Source organism: Lycorma delicatula, chromosome 7 (assembly GCF_047948215.1).
Source record: "Lycorma delicatula isolate Av1 chromosome 7, ASM4794821v1, whole genome shotgun sequence".
NCBI classification, from domain to species: domain Eukaryota; kingdom Metazoa; phylum Arthropoda; class Insecta; order Hemiptera; family Fulgoridae; genus Lycorma; species Lycorma delicatula.
The window spans coordinates 15,466,901-15,489,348 of NC_134461.1; the positions used below are offsets into that span (position 1 = coordinate 15,466,901).

Below are 22,448 nucleotides of genomic sequence, written 5' to 3' on the forward strand. Positions count from 1 at the left end.
AAGAATCTACATTTACTAAATTAACTAAAAAAATCTTAATTTTGAAAAAAAAGAAATTACTATTTAAAAAAAATTAAAAGAAAAGTATTATTTAAAATTTAAGATGTACTTTCAAAATGTTTTATTTGAAAATCCAAATACATAAACATTCAATGTATTTTTTATTAGTATAGTGTAACTGATGCATATTTTAAATAATTATTATTCTATATTTACATTGAATTAATTTTTTCTGTTAAATCTATGGTTTCATTAAAATAGAGAAGAGAACCATTAATGAAATGACAACAGATTTCATAAAAAATTGTTTTACTGAAACCGATGAGATTATTTGAAATAACATAAATAAACAGTTAAAGTTTAAACACAAAACACAAGATAAACAAGCTATAGTACAAGCAATTAAGTGACAGGTAACAGTAATATGCCACTAATAAGCATTAAGTAAATTTCAATTTTATACAGAAAACAACATATGCAGCTAAAATAACTACAACATAACTATAAATATATATTATTTCCTTTATAGAACAACAGAAACGTAAAACTTTATCCATCACATGGGTTTAAAACAGCCAACAGTAAACAACATATACCTAAAAATATTTTTTGAAAAAAATTTCAAAAAACTATATAACAAATCAATAAAATATATAAATATAATTTAATTAAAACCAATAACAAGTCTTTTTTCCTTCATTATTTTGTTAACGATGAATTAAAATGATTGGTTTTTCTCCTTTGCATATCTGTAAAAGTGTACATTTACATACTTTGATGCTATGTGCACTGGATTAATGTTCAATCTTGTCTGTGAGATAGCAACAAGTGACTGTGATTGTTGTGGATTTTGTCATTTTGTTATAGTGCGATTTTTTAATTGTGGTTGTGCTAGTTAATGGAAAATTATTTTCTTGATTTTTTAATGTGTATATTTTACATTATAAAATAATGAAATGTTTAGTTTTGTAGTATTTTTATTATAATTCTTTGTTTTACTGACTGCATATTTGCAAACGTGTGCATTTGTGTATAACAGAACAGTTTTAGGTTATGTTTGTTTTTTGTTTTCTGCTTTTACTGTCACTAACTTTGTGATATTTTAAGTTACACTTTGTTGTAAATTAGTATTTATTTATTTATTGTATAAAGCATATAACATGTCTTTTTTATATATTAATAGCCAATTGTTGAAAAAATAATTGATGAAAATCGTTTACTAGTTAAATTATACCCTTATGATAGTGAAGATTGTGAATTTGACAACAGTGATGAAGACCCAACTGTTAATTTTGCAGATACTATTGATGAAGAAGGCGGTGGTGATTTTTGTAGTTTTTAGTAACAAAATAAGTACATCTAAAGATAAGTACCAACAAATTTCTTCACAAGCTAGTTATGAAAATACTCCTGGTACTTCACAATCTCCAGCATTAAGTGTTATGGAAAAACCAAAACAAAATAGTAAAAAACCTTGTGAGCCTGCTAATTCAGTAAATAAACCTGTGTCTTGTCAACAAGATCAGTTGTTTGGAAGAAGGCCCCAGTAGTTTATAATGGAAATTGTATTGAGTTTAGTGGTGATATCTGATGTTATAAAAAAATTGCAAACGCCTTTATCAGTGCTTTAGGTACTTTTTTGATGACACAATATTATAAAAAATTGTGGATAAAACCAATTTGTATTGTCATCAAACCGATATCGAAAAACAAATTGATAAAATATAAAGGGTCTCCCTTACCACAGAACTGATGAAATTGAACACTGGCCAGTTTACAACACAAAACGAACAACCTGTAAATTTACTATTTGTAAAGGATATACATTAATATTGTGTGAAAAATGTTCAGTAAATCTATGTCTAAATAAAAAAAAAAATTGCTTTAAATTATTTGACAGGAATTAGTATATGTTTTTATTATATAATAACTGTAAATTTAATTTAGTGATTTATTATTAACATAAGTTTAGATAGTTGCAAAATTAGAGGTTTAGAAATAATGTTTGTTGTATATGTAAATAAACTTTTCATACTGAATACCATTTTTACAAGTACTTTTTTAACTTATGAAGTCATAAATCAAATATTCTTCAATAAGAGTGTGCTGAATAAAATTTATAGCCGATATATACTAATTATATAAGTTAATATATCCAGATGTTGGATGCATTTAAGGTGAGTAATTATATTTGAAATTATTCTTTTTTATAACTATTTAAATAAACAATAAATAATTTTATGTATTATTTTCTGAATATGACAAATCCAAAAGTATAATTGAAGTTTTAACCCTTTATGCGCACTTTTTCAGATCTGCAAAATGAAATGACAAGCTAAATTTGACCCTATTGCATGTGTTTGCAGATCTGAAAAATTAAATTTTCATCTGTTTCCAGAGGAAAATAGAAATAAATACTTTTCAAATTATTTTTTCTGTAACACAGAAACCTTACTTTAACTAAAAAAAAACCTTACATGTTTTAAAAAGTTGTGCATTTAAGGGCTAATACTTGCTTAAAAAAAAAAAAAAAACATGTAGGGAAGATTATATAAAAAATATACATTAGTGATATACAAATTATCACTACATATAAACAATAAAATTGTATATAAATATCTTGTCAAAATAGACATTTTTAATAGCCTTATTGAAAAGCAAATATGTATGTGAGAAAAAATGATATATCTTTTTAAAAAATCATACTGCTAATATACAAACATACTCACCCACATGTGACTACTAAAACACATGTTACGGCTTTTATGAAATCATTTATATTACTAGGCCTATAGGAAAGTGAGCATTTTATTATTTAACTACATTTAACACTTTGTTTATGAATTTTTTCTTTTTCAAAATATATTTTAAAGAATGCTGTCATGATTTAAAAAATATATACCTGGCCAACATATCATTTTGTAAATTGTCAATTCACTACCATCTAAAAATTTTTGTACTACTACTACTAATATATATATATATATATATATATATATAGTGGAACCTTGCTTAACAAGCACCTCTCATAACGAGTATTTTGCATAATGAGCAAAATAGATTGTGAAAAATGGCTCCCTTAACAAGTGACATTTTGTATAACAAATGATACGAGAAAGTAGTCCCCATCTCTTCATGTCACTCGTTTGTGCGTGTGCACTGTGGAACTTTCATCGTTAGTGCTGCATCGGTCTGTGTTTAGGATTTGTAGCGCTAGCTTGTTAGTGCCATTTGAGACATTGTTTGCAATTTTTTTTGTGTAAAGTTAAATAACCCTTGCAAAAGTGTACCTGAAAACAAACCACATTAAGGCAGCTATAAGAGAAAAAAATAACCGTAGAAATGAAACGTGAAATCATTGAAAAGAGAGAACAAAGTGTGAACATGGCTGAACTAGCATGCACATACAATCAGTCTACATCAATGATTTGCACTATCCTCAAGAAAAAGCACACCATTAAGGAGATAGATTCTTCAAAGGGAGTGACTATGTATTATTGACATTCAAAGGTTGCTTCTCATATGAAAAAACGAAAAGCAATTACATGGTGGTACTATTAATGAAAACATAATTTAAAACAAAGCGAAAGTTATTTTCACAGACCTCATTAACAACTTGCCAGGATCAACAACAGCCGAAGAAGAAATATTTAAGGGTATTCATGGTTGGTCTAGAGAACTGGCATCCACAGATTGTGAGGCACAGTGAAGTAGCAAGCTCTGACAGAAAGGCAGCTGAAATCTTCATCGGCAACTTCAAGCTTGTACATTCTAAAAGGATTCTCTGCCACAACAGGTTTTTAATTTAATGAGATGAATCTTTTCTGGAAAAAGATGCCAAAGTGAATGCACATAACAGCGGAGGAGAATGCATTGCTCGGCCACAAGCCAATGAAAGACTGGCTCACGCTGCAATTTTGTGCCAATGCAAGTGGCAATTTAAAAGTTAAACCGCTGCTTGTTTTCATTCAGAACCTCCACGGCCTTCAAGAAGCATAGTGTGCAGAAGAGCAGGCTAAATGTGATGTGGAGATCCAACAACAAGGCTTGGATGACACGTGACATTTTTACTGATTAGATCAATGAAGTATTTGGTTCTTCTGTGAAAAGATGAATCTGCCACTCAAGTCTAGCTTGTTATGGACAATCCACCTGCCCATCCTCCATGCCTACAAGATGACCTCCTTGAAGAATTTAATTTCATCAAGATCCAGTTTCTGCCTCCCAACTTATGGACCAGCAGGTTACTTCACAATTTAAGAAACTCTATATTAAAATACTCTTTGAGCATTGTTTTGATGTGACTAAAGGGACCAATCTTACTCTTGTGGAGTTTTGGAAGGATCACTTTCACATTGTTGCCTGCCTAAAGATAACTGATAAGGCATGGGAAGGAGTCACCAAGAGAATCCTCACTTCTGCTTGTAAAAGCTTTAGTCAGAGAGTGTTGTTGAATGTGACTTTGGGGGGTTTGAGACAGTACCTGTGAAGCCTACAGTCAACGAGATTATCTTTAGCTAATATCTAGGGACTGGAGGTGGATAACAATTATTGATGAGCTTATGAAAGAGGACAACAAAGACCTGATCACCGAACAGCTTATAGAATTGCACTGTCTTTCAGAGCAATAAGTTGTAGAGGAGAGCTTGTCAATGGAAAAGAACAAAGAAACAGCAAAGCAACAATGTCCTGGCACAATAAAAGAAATGCTGGAAGCATGGGAAACTGTTGCATACGTTGAAAAGCATCACCCAAATAAGACAATGGCTATGCGTGCTATAAAGTTATTCAATGATAATGCAGCGTCACATTTTTCACCAAATTTTGAAATGCCGAGAAAAAATGTCACTAGATAGCTTTCTAGTAAAAAAATGAGAAATTTGTCATAAATTTATAAATAATAAACTACATATGGATGATTTTGCTCCTTAACAATTTATGTATAAGTAACTTTCTTACATATAAAAAATTTTGAATATTTTTTGGCATGGAACGCATTATCATATACTCGCATTGTAAGATTCTAAAACACATTATGGTCCTATGTGATAAATAACTTGGTTATGTATAATAAGTTAATACAAAACATTAGTTAGGTTTAGGTCAAGGTTAAGATTAGGTAAGGTTATGAAACTAGTGATTCTGTATAATGAACTACACATACGATATCAACATAACCTAACACTTGCTTCACATGCCATCCTTGTCTAATTAACATTAATTATACAAATTATATACGATTTATTATTAATAACAAAAGTTATATTTAAACTAAATACAAATTGTATTTAATTTAGTGGTGATATTTAAAATGGTAGTGAATTAAAGGAAAAGAACTGTATATCTTGATAAGATTTATTTCATCTTATCAGTTTGTATAATCAAGGTTGATTGCTTTATAAAAATCTACAAGCCCAATTATAACTTGGCAGTTATCTGATTATAATTTTAACCAGATTTTAGACATAAAAGGTTTGACTTGTTATATTTAAATGTAAAAGATTATATTAATAATATAAAAAAATGACATACAGATAAAGTGAAGCTAGTTTATTATCAGATAATGATGCTGATAAATGCTACTAACTGAATAGACAGAAATCTTAAAGGAAAGTATTTTAAATATATGAAAAAAATAAACATGTTAATGATTTACTTGTGAATTTTTCTCTAATATGAATCAGTATACACTCAATAAAAAACAATTGTAATAAAAAAATATACTATAATGAACTATTGGGCCATGAAACCTCAGGAAATGATATTCTGCTCTGGAGATAACTTATCATACACAAATTCAAACAACGTAACTGAATACTTGAAAAAATCTTTAGCAGCTTTAAAATAAAATTACCAATGACATTCTGTTATAATAAGCGGGCAACATAACCAAATTAGCCACTGTATAATGATGCAGAATCCTGTCATAAAACAAATAAACATTTACTTTTAACTCAACTGATGTAAATAATTAAAAACACAGTTGCAGCACTAATTTGGTTTTAAACTGAACAAACTATAAATTTAGGTATAATTGGGCTTATGATTTCTGACAACTTTCTTTTTAGCGCAAATTCATTAACCAAAAACAGGCATTAACCAAAATTATGTGATTATCTAACTAAATCTTTTTTTTTCTCAAGAGCAAAGTGAGTTTTTTAAAAACAAAGTGATACCTAAACACTTACATATAAGTCTTTGTTATAAAATACTACAAAATAAAAATCTGAAACACAAAATATTAAAAGAAGTAAACAGCATTTCATATAATAAACAAATTTTCACAGAGTTGATTCCATATTGTGCTGTGATTACCATGATACAGATGAAATTCTGTTATTACAAACAGCAAACGTCTTGAACCATTTCTCTTAAATTATGGTGCACAGTTAATTTCTATAGATAACTCATAAATAATTTAATAAATAACTTTATTTAAAAAGAATTACCTAATTATTTTAAATACTTTTCTGAAAAAAATCTGGCTGATATTTATGGAATTATATTTACTGTATTCAGATAATTATGCAACCAGCATTATGATATTTCAGGCAATAGATTAAGGTAAAACACAAAACTGCCAAGTTCAACAAATCAATTCTTAAAAAAGTTGAGTGCAGGTCATGTTATGCTGTTAGCATTTTTTACGAGGTGTATTCAAAACTAACAAGAATTTTGAAATTTCACGGGTTGTATTTGTCTGATTCTCAGGATTTTTTTCACTGTAGTATTGGTAAACATGTCTGAAAAATATCTGTACATTTTTAGCCATATTGGATGTTTAGTCCGTTGTCAGCTGTCAAAAGGAAAACGTGTTTTGGTATGATCGGAGATTTTTTATTTGTATCAATAATGAATTTGTATTAAATTTTGCTGCAAGAATGGAATAAAGTGTAGCAATGTTTTAAAAATGTTAAATATTGCTTTTGGCGAGAGTCTGCTATGAGTAAAACAAAGGTTTACCAGTGGTATAAGCATTTCCTTTTCCAAGAAAGTCGTGAAGATGTTGAAGATGACGAGTGCCCCGGACACCCCAGCACATCAACAACCGATTAAAAACTTGGAAAAAGTGAAAGAAATGATTATGAATGATTATCGAATTACAATCAGAGAAGTCGCTGATTATGTTAGGTTATCAACTGGGTCACGCCACGAAATTTTTTCAGATGTTTTGGGTATGAAACATGTGGCAGCAACATTTGTTCCAAAATTGTTGAATTTCGAACAAAAACAGCAGCGAATGGAAGTTGCTCCCTTGTGACATTTTTCTATTACCAAAAATAAAGAGAACCTTAAAGGGCTGTTGTTTTACAAGCATAGATGAGATTAAAAGCGAATAGCTGAAAGAACTAAATACTATTCCACAGATCAAGTTCTAGAAGTGTTTTGGGGGCTGGAAAAAATGCTGGTATAAGTGTATACAATATCTAATGTGAACTGTTTTGAAGGGAATAACATTAATGTGAACGAATAAATTTTTTCCAAAAAACAAAAATGCTTGTTATTTTTTGCACACCTCATGGTAGCAATAACCATATCAGTAAAAAAATAAACATATAAATCCTATTTTTTAGTATTTTTTATTGTATATTTTTAACCTATATAAATTTTTGATAATTTAAATTGCATTTAAAAAACATTGTGTAATTTTTATTATTTATGCATTCAGAAGTAACAGCAGAAAAATTAAAAAAAATAGATCTTATTTGGATAAAAAGGTACTTAGCCATATTCAAAGGAATATTTATGTTGATATGATAAACAGTAAACTTATTTATTTTTTAAAGAAGAGTATCATTTTTTAACCAGTAACTTTTTTTATTAGAACTGAGTTTTCAACAGAAATGTTTTTAATTTTTTTTTTCCAGGTAACATTATTAAAATTATGGAAATTTCTTGTCCACATGAACAGAAAGTACTTATTTAAGAAGTACAAATCACTTCATTTATTATTATTTTTTTTTTTAATTTAAAGAGAATGAAAAATGCATTTTGCACTCAAATAATATTTGTACAAAATTAACATTGCTTTATTTATAAAATAAACACCAAAAATGTTTTTACAGATAATTATAATATTCCAAACATATTTTTATTACAGCATACCAAATTTATTCATTTTTCCAAACATAAAACATAGAAAAGGTTGAGTTTTATAATTTAATAATATAGTATTTACTACTGTACTGAGAATAGTAACATCATATATTATGTATGTGACATCAGATACAATATAATAAAATTAAATATACATAATATTTAATATAGAAACCAAAGATGATAAAAAAGAGAATACATACATGACAAGTATATGTTACCATAGAGTAAATTTGAATGTAAAATGTTAAGTAGAGTGTCTACTACACTGCACATAAAGGAGCAGCTTTTTTTTTTTTTTTAGTGGAAATTATTTTTTTCATTAAACAAACTTATACACACATGCGTGCGCGCATCCCCCAACAACACACACACATTAAATCTTAAATAGAAAAAATCAACAAGGGGATACTACATACATCAACTATGTATGGAACAGTAAATGTATTAAATTCAAATGACTTTATTTGTTAAATTATTAAATTACACATTTTGACAAAATAAATACACAAAATACAGTAATAACAGAATGTTAAACAGTATTGTACATAAATTTCATATATAATTTATTGCTGTAATATATTAATCAATCAACTTGTAAATATTTTGTCAGTAATCTATTATTATTTTCATTTACTTAACAATGAGAATATTATCATATTAATTTGATTCATATTTTTATTATATGTATACATCTGTATGAAAAATAAACTTATTTATAAATTTTTATTTATATACATGGCAATAGACTGTCAGTCTTTAATGTTTCAATCAGGTACCAATGTAATTATATAAATATATTTATTTTATTTACTTAATAAAATTACTAAGTTAAAAAAAATTATTTAAAATTAGTGTAATGGTTCTGTTATGTAGTTTATTTCAATTCTGCCTTAATAATATAAAATTATTTTGTACCTAATCTAAACCTTAAATTATTCTTAACGCAGTAAACAATTTTTGGCTGTAAAAAAATTTTAAACCAACAGAAAATTGATATTATTCTTAGAATAAAAATTAATATTTGAAAGCAGTTAGCAATTAGTAGTTACGACGTATGGAAGGTTAATACAAAAATTTATTAGATATTACAAGTTAATGAGATCAGTTCTTTTCCTCTGTTTAATTTGCATATTGTTTATTTTATTTGCACATGATTTTTTATTTATTTAGTTTATACAAAATTTTGTTAATAAAACTGCCTTAAAGTTACTACTTAAGCCAATTAATTAAAAAGTTTCATACAGTAACATAGATATTTAAAATGTTTTTAATTTTTTTTATAAATGAGCCAATTTCATAACAATTTTGAACTGTATATTGCAAAAAAAAAATAAAACCAATTTTATTTTCATTACACACAAACTGATCCAAAAACATCGGACAATAAAAATTGATCTATTAGTGGGAGATAACTACACTAGCTTAAAAGTAGCAGTCAAATGCCACAATCATATTACGCAACTTTGAAGAAATTCATCACTTCAATCAAGATTGCATTTTGAAAACAAAAAACGAAGGAATCAAAAGGTTGGCTTAACTAGATTAGGTGGAAACCCTGCATACTACATGAAATCAGAAAATAAGTTCTTCATTCATAACAGTTTATCAGGCCCAAAAAACAAGTATTCCATGGTTTTATTGATGCATTTAATGCCTCCTAAACAAAAGTGTTAACCAAGAAGGTTGAAAAATAACATCGTGAAATAAGTATCATTTCAAAAGATGTAAATACATAAAGAAGTACTGGAATTGAAAACTTTCTTTCTCACTTCCTTCATACTAGGGTGGAACTATCAGACGTCACAAAAATCTATTCTAGACAGCCACCAAAATCCATATTAGAAATAGGCCAATTTTTTTTTCATACACAGTAATAAAAAAAATAATAACTTCAATAAAATTGATTAAATTAACTGTACAGATGTTACCAACACCCTCAACATATAATTAAATTTTAAATTAAAAGATTAATAATAACTGAATGGAATGCTAATCCTGTGTTAAGATGACAAAGGCATCTGTTACAGCTCCGTGATTTCATATGAACATTTCAACGAGCAGCATTTTAACATTTTGGAACACGAGATTAAATAAAGTGAAAGTGATAAATAACAAAAGCTGAGTGCAGTATCACATCACTATAGCTGGCTCATCATATAAAATTATTGTTCAGAAGCAAACACCAAAGAAATACATACCATTTCACAAAATTTAACTTAAAATTAGCTTAATTTACTTAATAAAATTAAACTAATGTTTATATTATAACAATACAAATTCAAAAACAAAATGGAAGAATTTAATCAAATGAAAATAAATAAAATGATTTTATGTAACGTTTTTCACATAGAAGAAAATAAACTTTTAACATGACAAATAATATAAATCTTAAAACCCCTTATTACTTATTTAAAATTTTTGTATAGGCTCTGTATTAAAAAGAAAATTATTCATTTTCACAAACATACAAATTTAATTTAAAAAATGCAATCCATTCAATGTTAAGCACATGATATTTTGTAACAAAAAAATATGTTAATTCTATATACTTCTAAAATCCCCAAACTATAGAAAATTTATTTAAAAAGTACAACTATTTGTACTTTTTAAATAAGGGAAAAATACAATACTACCTTTATTATATATAATTAAAAAATAATAATTATTACTCTAAAAACAAACAAAATTATTTTGTACATAAATTCAATGATAAACATTTAAAAACCGTATTATAAAATTTGAAATATAACTATATAGTTACAATCTATAAAAAGAATATTTAGTATAGTCAAAGTATCAATACGACTGGCTAGTCATGATATATCAAGATTTACACTTTATTTATGAAGAGTTACTAAGCGGTGTATTCTTAGTAACAACAATACTTAACATTCCTGGATTCACTATAGTGCAGGGTCTGAAATTAAAGAAAAATAATTATTAAAAGATTGTTCACTAAATGAATATTAACAAGATAAAATTATTAAAATTTTCATATAAAAATTTAACTTAAAATTACAATTAAAGCATATAGCACACCAGAACGCCCATCAATATTACAATTCTACTTTTAAAAGTGATATTTGTTAATATTACCGATACATAGCTGTATACATGAGGTGGAATGAGAATCTCTCTTTTACGAAAGCAATGGTGTAATCTGAGATAACTTTTATTTCTGTCCATTAAGATACGGGGATCAGGTCAAAAATGATTTATGTGAAATGTAAGTAATCTAATAATCATATTAACTGAAGAAAAGTTAATTTTTCTCTCTTGGGCAATTATTCTCTATTTTCTATTAGGAGAAAATAGACAAAATACCAAAATAAATCTACTGAAAATGGATTACCAGAGAACTATAACTGATAAAGCACAAACTGCATATGAACTGAATCACCATTTCATACAAATATTTAACTTTTCACAATCTAACAAGATACATAACCAAAATATGTATATCTTACTACAACATACTGTTCCCTGCAGCAAATTTTAATTCCTCTATGTTTTTCACTCCAACAACAAAAACTAAAATAGTAAACTTGGTTAAATCCTTAAACCATAGGAAAGCACCAGGTATTAATGGCATTAAAAGCGACACCATCAAGGTGCTAACTGATGACATCTCAGATGTTTCTTTACAACTTTAGTATGGCAAGACGCAAATACCCTGAAAGCTTAAAAAATGTCATCATTCCAATTCAAAAAGGCGGTGACAAAGGTAATGCAAACAGACCTATACCCCTGACTGCATTTGCAAAAATCTTGGAGAAGGTAATTAGAAACAGGTTGACTAAATTTTAAAAATGAATTCTATAGCAAAAACCAGTTTAGGTTTAAATAGGGCTAATCACAGAGGGTGGAATGTCAAGTGTTAATACACATTTATAATAGTGTAAACAAAAATTGCATATCTTTTGCTGATCATGAAATTCTGTTTAAACTCCATATGCAGGAGTCAAAGAGTGTGTAATGACTGGTTTGAGAGTTTCATCTTGGATAGAACCCAGCAAGTCAAAGTAGGAAATTATCTAAGTACAAGTAGTAACATGTGGAGTACCTCAGGGCTTTGCCCTCTCTGCAGAACTGTTCCTGGTATATATTAATGACCTATGCGAAGGAAAATTAAACTGATTCCTCACAGCATTTGCTGATGATAGAGCATTGAGCGCCATTGCACTATTAATGGGGAACAATTATTGGTTAATAGTAGATAGCAATCTCTGAAACCACAACCTGTAGTTTCAAGTTAAGTATAAATGTATATAATACTAAAATAATCATTTTATTATTGTATATAATTTAAGAACTAATTTAGTTCAGTCAGTACTGTTTCAAATGCACAATTAATTGTGACTGTGAAAGAAAAAAGCAAGGTTTTAGTGTACATCAGTAAATAGCAAAAATAGTAATATTGAATGCAGTTTGAGTAACAACAGTGATAGTTCTTACAGTATAAAGTCACTTTAAAAACATTAAATGAATTTCTACCTAAAAAAAATGCATAAAAATTACTCACTCCTACAGCACAAAACAGGAACTTTGTTGCGATTTGCCTTCCACCAAATATCACAGCCCTGGCTCAACCAATGGATCAGATTGTAACGAGATAATGAAATGATTATACAGAAAAAATCTGATGATGGACTTAAGTCATACAATAGAAATGTACTACAATTTTAGAAATCAACATCAATCAGACACTATATATCTACTGCATGGTATCAGGTTGGAAACAGCACAGAAAAAGTCATTTTCAAAATTAATGCCCAATTTTGAAAATGACAATACTGAAGAAGAAGAAGTGATCTCTGAGAGCAATGAAATTGTCATTGTAATTCCTGAATACAATCACAAAAATGTACACGATATGAAAATATTCAATAGTGGTTAAATGTGGATGCATGTACTTCAGGTTATGAGAAAATAACCCACCCGACTTGATCTAGTGGTGAACATGTCTTCCCAAATCAGCTGATTTGGAAGTCGAGAGTTCCAGCATTCAAGTCCTAGTAAAGTCAGTTATTTTTACACAGATTTGATTACTAGATCATGGATACCTTTGTTCTTTGGTGGTTGGGTTTCAATTAACCACACATCTCTGGAATGGTTGAACTGAGACTGTACAAGACTACACTTCATTTACACTCAATATATATCATCCTCTGAAATATTATCTGAAAGGTAATTACCGGAGGCTAAACAGGAAAAAGAAAGGTTACAAGAAAATGAGTAATTTATACCATTAAAGAACCTACCCCTGGGCTAAACAGATCTCATGATCCAGACAATATATGATGATAATGAGTAGGACAATTTGAAGCCAATTTGTCATGTCAGAAGCAAGGAAGCATTAATCAAGCGCTGAAAAATTAGTTTCTTATATGGAAAATCAAGATGACACAGATTATATAGTTATACATACGACATTTTTAAAATCCGAGGAAACATCAGAAAAATAAAAGAAAAATCATTATACTAAAAAAAAATTATTTTATAAGTATTACTGTACAGTACACGTACGTAATAGTCACTGTAAATAATGAATAGAAATAAAGTTAGTTTTTGTCTGACATACTTGATATTTATTGTTATAATAGGCTTTACACAATACAAAAGTGTAAACGTACAAGGAGCATGTAACTCTTTGTGCAGTTAAATGTTTACTGCATTACCCATGAATTCAATTATCCAATGCATGTTTGTCCCCAATTATCACAGCTGACTGGTGCTATGCTATATATAAAATTATAGTAAACCAATCTCTAGTAAAGGAGATTGCTCTATGATCTGTCAATAAAATGAATAAGTTTACTCACATTCGCAGTGATTTTAATTTATTCATAATGACTGGTCTTAGTTTTGACTTCCCATTAGTACTATGTAAACCACGACCTGTAATAATATATAGCACCACTTGAGATTTTTGTTTTTCTTTAAGTCTGTTAATAGCAGAATCCAAAAACAAGTTCAAAACTTCTAAAGCTTCTTTTACCTGAATTACAAGAAAAAATAAAATAATCAAAATAAAAAAAGTAATATTTGCTAAAATTAATAAAACTACAAAGAAAATTGAAAAAAAGAAGAAAAATAGCACAACAAAGTGCTTACTATGCAGGCTAAATCAATGCGGAGATATCATTTAACATCTCACAAAATAATATAGAAAACTAATTTTTTTAGATGAGTTAATAATGAATGTTCTTTAAAATTCTTACACTAAAATATTTGTCACTTTTTGATACTTTTACACAATTTTTAGAGTTGAACTTTAAATAAAACAAAATCAATTATAATGCAGTTTAGTTAATAGAATAAAACAAAGAATAAGTAAAATAATTTACTTACTAGAAAACCTTATTTTTTTTCTTCTCTGATTAGAATCAAGTGTACAATTTGAGTTGTTTTCTCTTGTGTCAATAAATAAATTCATTAACAGTGTTATTTTTGAAGTGTTTAAGATAATTTTTTCACAAAACATATTATAAATAGCTATAACGTTATACAAAATTGATATTGAAATACAAAAAGAAAATCAAAATGTGACTTCAGACAAATCATTACCTGAACAACACTATGGTGATAAATTGTAACATTATACCAAAATTATTTCTATTTATGAATACATTGGTGTAGGATAGTTCTGAATGTTACATTACTTTTTGAAACTTTTATAATTATCTTGCAGTAAATTTGTAGTTATAAGTTCATCTTGTTAAAAAAAAAAAAAAAAATCAAATTTTTGGAATTGCAAGATGATGGGGAATATTATTCAAGTGCAGTGGGTACCAGTAAAAACAAAACCTCACACATAGCATAGCCTGTTAAGGGCTTCTGCGTATGTTATGCAGTTCATACACAATAACTTTAAGCAAGCAATTTTTTGTGAAATTTGGCCAATTTTACAATGAGTGATTTACCCAACCAATATACTACTAATGAGAGAAGTTACACGAAATTCAGGAAAATGTATATCTTGGGTCAGTTGCCTAACAATCATTAGAGTTATGGCTTTTAACATATATGTGCATTTGAATAAGTTGTTTTGAGGTGCAAGGAAAAAAATAAAAATTTCCATAATCTGTCACGCAAAAGAAATGAACATGTACAAGTAAAAATGTTTCTTTGATGAATAATTGATTACAAAAAATAAAAACAATCAATTTAAAAAACTCCAGGCAGCAAAACTATTGGAAAGTTTGTTAACATGTGCACCAAACACTTGATAAAAGCAGAACAATTTTGTTTCAGCTGTGTAGTCATACCAATCAGCTTTTTGGTTTTTGCAGTTTTCTAATTTTGAATCTATAGTTATAGTTCATGTGTTCTGTAGAAAATTTAATTGTGATCCTCCAAGTGATGGTAACATTTGTTGATGGCATTGTCAGTCTGAATGGATATCTGTGTAGAGGGAAGAGTATGGGACAACCACATGTGTTTGAAGAAACTGTAAAATGTGTCTGGGAATTTTTCCTGTGCAGTCTTAAAAAATTTGCTAGGAAAGGTGGCCATGAACTACAAATGCTGATGATGACAGCATGGAGTATTTTAAGGAAACGCTATTTTAAGTATCCATCCACACCACTTACAGTTGTAGTGTTAAGTTTTGAAACCTATTGATTACACATTTTCTGTTGACTTCATGATCAAAATTTGCAGCACGAATATAATGACTTTCTTGATCACATTGTATTTAGTGATGAGCCAACATTTCATCTTAGTAGAAAGGTTAACACACAATGTTTGTAACTGGGGTTAGAAAATTCCCATGAACTCTTACAATGCAAAAGGGAATTCCCAAAATTAAATTTTTTCAACAAGATGGACCATGAATTTTTATTTGGCAGCAAGGTGTACCCCTCCTTACTCACATAATTTTGTGCAGGATTGACTGAATTACATTTTCTCTGACTGCTGGACTGGTAAGCATGGATCTGATGACAGTGCTTGTTTGCGGTGGTCTCCAAGGTTACCCAGATCTGACATCATGTGATTTTTTCCTTTGGTGTTATATATAAAATTTTGTTTGTGTGTCTCCATTACCTACTGATCTGCCTGATTTGAGATACAGGATTGAAGCAGTTGTCACTTCCATCATCCCAGAAAACTTAAATGCATTGCCGTATGTACGGGAGAAACATAGACTTGTAGTATCGGAGAAACTCTCTTATCAGTGATGTAAGCCAAGCATTGAAAGGTGCTCACATTGACCACTTGTAGGGAAAAGTACACAACTTACGTTTGTACTTCACTATTTTAAGTCAAAGTTAAGAGATATTAAATATAGCTTTAAAACCCAGATAATCTTTCTTGTACACTCTATATAATTAAATATTATAGATATCTTAATTTAGTTGCTACTGGTTGGAAAGGTGCAGTTTTGGTTATGTTTTGATTGCTGTTTTTGTTTATACTATGAACCAGTACATTGTTCCAGACTAGGTATCATACATGAGTAAAATCTGAAAAAAAATCAATAAGATCTGGAAGAAACATGCTTTTCTGTAGGAAAGTTTATGTATGAAAAAGAAAATGGTTTGAGACTTTCTGCCATCTGGTTTTGAAAAATTTGCATATTTATTTTTTAATATTAAAAGAAATGAGAAGTTGGTCCAGATTGTGTAATAATAATGAATTTTTCATACAGTATTAACCTACCAATTGCCAGTTATTAAATAATCAGTTCAAAAATAATTAAAAAATACTAAACAATAAGGACAAATTCTTGTTTCTTGTTTTCTTAATAAAATCATAGTTTGGAAAAGTTGACAAAATATATTATACATACAGGATTTACTCAGGTTTCATCTTCCTTTTTCTCAGTATTATAAGATATAGAAATCTGGTAATAAATTTATCATTTATCAAGTCTTCATTCAAGTGAATATTAAAACTTATAACCATTAAATCAGAGATTAGCTATTCAATTATGAACTCTGAGATTGTAACAAAATTATGGTAGTCAGAAAACTGTCCTTAATAGTAACTGAAAAAACTCATTTACAACCAATAGCTTATGGAGAATATAGCAATTATCATATTCGCTGCAATGTACAATTGATTATATTTATTTTATATAATAGAGCAAATATTTATATCTAAATATAGTTAGTTGGGGTTCTACTGCACCATATAAAACAATCATAAAGAAAAATTGTTTAATTTTGTGGAATAGCTGAAAAACATATTATCTGTTTATCACTCATCAAAAATAGATAGTGTAATTCAATTTATTGATACAAATGTGTTTTATTGTTACATCTATTATTACTTCTGAAAATGTTAATTTAATATTTTTCAGTTATAGTAAAGAGAAACTGAAAACACAGATAATAAATCTAGAGATGCTGTTATATTTTTTACGCTTACCAGTATATAACTGGTTTTAATAGTTACCTGGTAAAAATGTAAATCAAGAGTAATTTCAGAACTGGATCTATGAGCACTTAGCAGTGCAGTAGCTGCTCTACTGTTGGCTTGTTCAACACATTTCATGTGAAGATTTGCCTAGAAAATGAAGCATATTCATTTTATTATTAAAATTTCTAAACAACTTTTAGCAGTTATTAACAACCATTACATTTTAACAACCTTATGACTACCAAAAAATAATTTGTACACCGATAATTGCCATAATCATTGTTGATAAATAACATATAAATCAATAACAAATAAAAATAATAGTAATTTGTGAATATTTAAAAAAATTTTGAAATCCATTATAAACTATCTTACAAAAACTGTAAGTATAATAAACTACAGTAAACTTTATTCTAAAATGAAAGTTACAAAAATTTGATGTTGTTCTGTGCTAGCTTTTGTTCTAAGCTGAATGACGGGTTCCTGAAGGAGTTTGACTTACAGCAAAAACTAGCTCATTCTAGTAAAACGTTTTACACTACTGCCTTAAAATAAACATGCTGTACCCGACAAAAAAAAAATTTATCTTTTTTTATTTATATGAAATCTTTAAAGAAGTTTGCTGTAAATTATTTTAATGGGTACAATTTTTAAAGTTTTACAAGTCCCCGTTGTCCAGTATCATGTTTACACTGGTGCATTTCAGAACAACCATATCTTGTATGCTTTCCATTTCAGAACAACTATACTTTTGTAAGCTTTCTCCACTTTAGAACAAACAGTACCTTGTAAGCTTTCACCTCTTTTAATGCTATCTGTCAGTCATTAATTGAACTACTATTACTCAGCAGTTTTATGAGCTGTATAAATATCTATCCGACCCCATACCAATCCTATATGTCCATAGACATCAACCATACCTATTCTATATGTCTGGTATCATACCAAAGTGCAGGAAGAGGTAGGAGAAATAGGACGGCTCACCGTAAATACTTCTACAGGATATAAGTAACCAGTACCAGGGCCAACATATTAAAAAAATTTCCTATTTCTTTCAATTAATTATTAAATTTACATATGGTTAACTCAAATTATACATACAAATTAATGATCTTCACAAAAACAAAAAATAAAAATAAAAGCAAACGAGAACCTACTAAAAATATACATATTTATTATTTATGTTTCTGTAACCATTTTTAACAATCATCAGTCTGTTAGGGATAATGATCTAATGGTTATATAGAGCCTAATTCCAAGAATAGTTAAACAACTATTAAAGATATATATTAGCATTTCAACAGAATCTAAGGGATGACCCGCTGCACATTACCTTAACAAGCCCACTGATATAAGATATTAAGTTCAACAAGTAACATCTTCAGTCTGTTCAAAACATAAGACCTAGCTGTATAATGACTATAATTACTCTTAGAGAAAGAAAGTTTATCTTATGCATCCTGTTGTCAAATGAGATTATGGCTGTGACATACATCGCTTAAGAAAGACTGAATGTAGAATCATAAGATAACAACCTGCATTCCTTATAACCAAATGATTCTGAGACATCTGGAACATTATAGAGAGTGGAACTCTTTAAACTGAACAGTGTGAAGTACAGAAAAATATGCAAATTTACACTGAATAAACTAGCAGATCAAATTAGTAAAAATAATACAGATGTAGTTTCAGTGCATTCTGCTAGCATTTATTACTTAAGCGATGAATTAATACAACCTTTCCTGGTATAATGCGATATATTATATACTATAGTTACCAAGTAAACGAAAAATGATTTTAATTATATATTAATGATTTATTGACAATAGCATATAAATGATAATTTCCACCTGTTTAATAAAAGCCGAAATCAAGTATCATTTCTTACGTCACAAATTTGACACAACAAACAAAACAAGCAAGTTTGTGGAGAGCCACTAATTTATATTATTTCAGTAAAAGACAAACTATGACCAAATTTCATGGAAAAATTATCATATATTATTATTAACAACTAGAAAAAAAAATGTTACAAAAAGTTTATTACTTTATTTCCTTTCCCATCCCAATACATACTAAGACTTAAAAAATTCTTATAATTTTTCAAGTTTGTATAATTTCAACTTCTGCTTCACCCTATACTCAGAACTATAGGATGGTAAAAAAAAATTGATTCCAACAAATCTACTTTTATTTTAAATTTATTATTATAATGCGTACAAATAATATTAAAGATTATTAACTGCTAATAAATGAAATCAAAATAACATGAAATTGTAGCAATCATTGTTTATTTAACTTTGGTTATCTAAAGTAACTGGCATATTTTAAAAACCACCTTTAATCATTTGTATTTCATTCCTACATAACTGCCTTCAATTTAGGATGCAACTCCCCAGGACCTAATAATCATGTTATGTAATACATCAAATAACTAAAATGTCTAACAAATTGAAAAAAAATTATAATTAACATACACTTTTCAAAATAATTTAAAAATTATTAAATTTTTTTAAAATTACCTAATCTAATATATAAATGTAAAAGTTTATCAGTTTGTTTGCAATAGCATCAAGTAAAAACTAATTGACCAATTGCTTTCAAATTTTCAGGATACATTCATGTTATCCCAGGATGATTTTTAGCCATTGATCAAGGCCCTAGCCCCCTTGAGGGTTAAGATATTAAAGATTTTCATTAAAGAAACACAAATTAACCCTTTACTTCATTATATATCAGTCACCACGGCAACAGAAATACAATGACGTAAAACAACTAATTCTTTTTTCTTCATTGGATATCAGTAAAATATTTAATATTATCACAAACATAAGGATAATGCGTCGGAGGTCTAGGCCTAGACGACTAGTATTTAATATATTTTTAAATTCAGTTGTCAGAAAAAAATTTTTTTATATAAAAGGCAAGCTCTTAGAGCCAGCAATAAGGCCAGTAAACCACTTCTTCCTTGAATATGAAATTCTGATTATTGTACAAGGGTTGCCTGAAATCGAACCTAGCAAAGATCAAAGAAGATTAATAATAATATGAAGGTAATGTTGGGTTGGAGAAAACGTTTCTTTATATTTTAATGCAAAAATAAAACAAGGTTTTTTATTTACAAATAAAATTTATTAAACCAAATATGTGCCATTTTTACACTACTGCATCCAAAGGAGACGTGGTATTGTAACAAATAATGCATATTTGTTTGTTCCCTTCTGTAAGTTCATAGATCCAACCAATTATAACCAACTTTTGGGTAGTAAGAGAGATCTTCGGTTTGGAAGTAACATACATTAGGCTCAACAAAACGAAGCAGGAATGCATTGTGACTAGCACATACATATATTATACGCCTGTACATTACCATTCAGATTTCTATTTAAATAGCATGTTTCTAAAAAATAAAACTTATACCAGTATCATATCTAGATAATTATATTGAATAATAAAGTTGTTTAAATAACAAAGAAGGGCTAAAAAAATAATTATTAAAAACCAAATATCAGACTACTAAGTGTATACATCTACCTAGAATAATTATGATGCCTGTATATGCTGTATGATGGTGACTTTAATGGTTTCCACTTAGTTAAGACTACAAGCATCCGAATACAACATGAAATGTAGAAGTAATATTAAAAATCATATTTCTCATTAATTTACTGTATCACTGAGGCACAGGGCTATTAATGGGAGAGGAGGTGTGGCGACTGGAAGCGTCAGAAGGGAGGTGTCTTCCCCTACAGGGTTGAGATATATCACTGATGCGGAGGCGCGTCGGGTGATCTGCAATATGGTATGGCACAAGGCCCCCTGGATATGATTGTATTACGGCAGAGCTCCTTGTCCATGCGCTTCCAGTACTTCTTGATCCCTTAACTAGAGTTTGTAATAGGTTGCTTTTTGCTGGTCATTTTCCGGCATGTTGGAAGCATGGTGACTTGGTATAGTTGTTCAAAGGTGGCAACAAAGATCCTACTGTTAGTTCTTCCTACCGTCCATTGTCGCTCTTGCCTGTGATTGGTAAGGTTTTTGAGAAGGTCCTGTATTTGCGTATTAATAATAGATTGATTACTGATGATTTGCTAATGGAAAACAAGTATGGTTTTTAGCCAGGCAAGAGCACTGAGGATGCCATACTAAAGGTGACAGATATAAATAACTTCCTCTAGTTGATGTAAATATGTGCTAGGGATTTTTCTGGACATATCTGGGGCTTTTAATAACTAATGGTGGCCCCTTCTGCCTTGTTTCAGATGCAGAAGCGTGGATGTACACAGAACGAATTAGAAGTGCTCTCAAGTTATTTCAGCCATTAGAGTATTTCCTGTGATGGCAGTTCAGAGGTGTGTAAGACCCAACTAAAAGATGCCCTAAGGGTAGTGTTTTGAGTCCCCTTTTTTGGATTATAAAATTTGATTCCATGTCGCACTTGAGGCTACCGAGTGGTTGTCATGTCGAAGCTTATGCTGATAATGCGCTGCTGCTAATTGAAGGGGATTCGCGAAACGAGGTAGAATTCCGGGCTGTTCATGCTTGTGAGACACTCTCGTTGTGGAGTCTCCAGCATAAGATGATTTTTAGTTCACGATGATGTTGCTGAGGGGTAGATTGGCTGCCTTCCAGCGGGTCCAAGTTCTGATGGCTGGTCTTCCCTTTTCCTAGTTAGAGAACTTCTTTCTGGATCTCTGCAATAACTGTATGATCCATGAGGAGTGGTCTATAGTGGCTGGTTTTCTTCATGCTCTTGCAGTGTGTAGATCTGCAGAGGATGTTTGATTGCAGTATATGGTTGTGGCATGGGCGGTTAGGGTTCCAACCTAGGCATTGGATTGGTTGGAGGTAGGCATATTGGTGTTGGACTACGGTTATTTTGGTATTGTTTGTGGTTCAATTACAGGGCTGCCATTAGCAGGGGGTAACTGCGCTGCCGAGGGTATGGTAGTCCATGCAACCGAGAGGCATGGCTCTGTCTCGCT

The 22,448-nt window shown here is 29.3% G+C and overlaps 1 protein-coding gene across 2 annotated transcripts in view; it reads right to left on the reverse strand.

Moving 5' to 3' along the window:
• Positions 1–7,561: 7,561 nt before the first annotated feature.
• LOC142328260 (uncharacterized) overlaps positions 7,562–22,448 on the reverse strand; it is a 74,592-nt gene continuing 59,705 nt past the window's right edge. For both annotated transcript variants that reach the window (XM_075371927.1, XM_075371926.1), the window contains exons 8-10: positions 17,500–17,610; positions 13,923–14,098; positions 7,562–11,017 (exon numbers count right to left, since the gene is read on the reverse strand). In XM_075371927.1, coding sequence (XP_075228042.1) covers positions 10,942–11,017; positions 13,923–14,098; positions 17,500–17,610 — 363 coding nt within the window. In that variant the 3' untranslated portion in view covers positions 7,562–10,941. The remainder of the gene's footprint in view (positions 11,018–13,922; positions 14,099–17,499; positions 17,611–22,448) is intronic.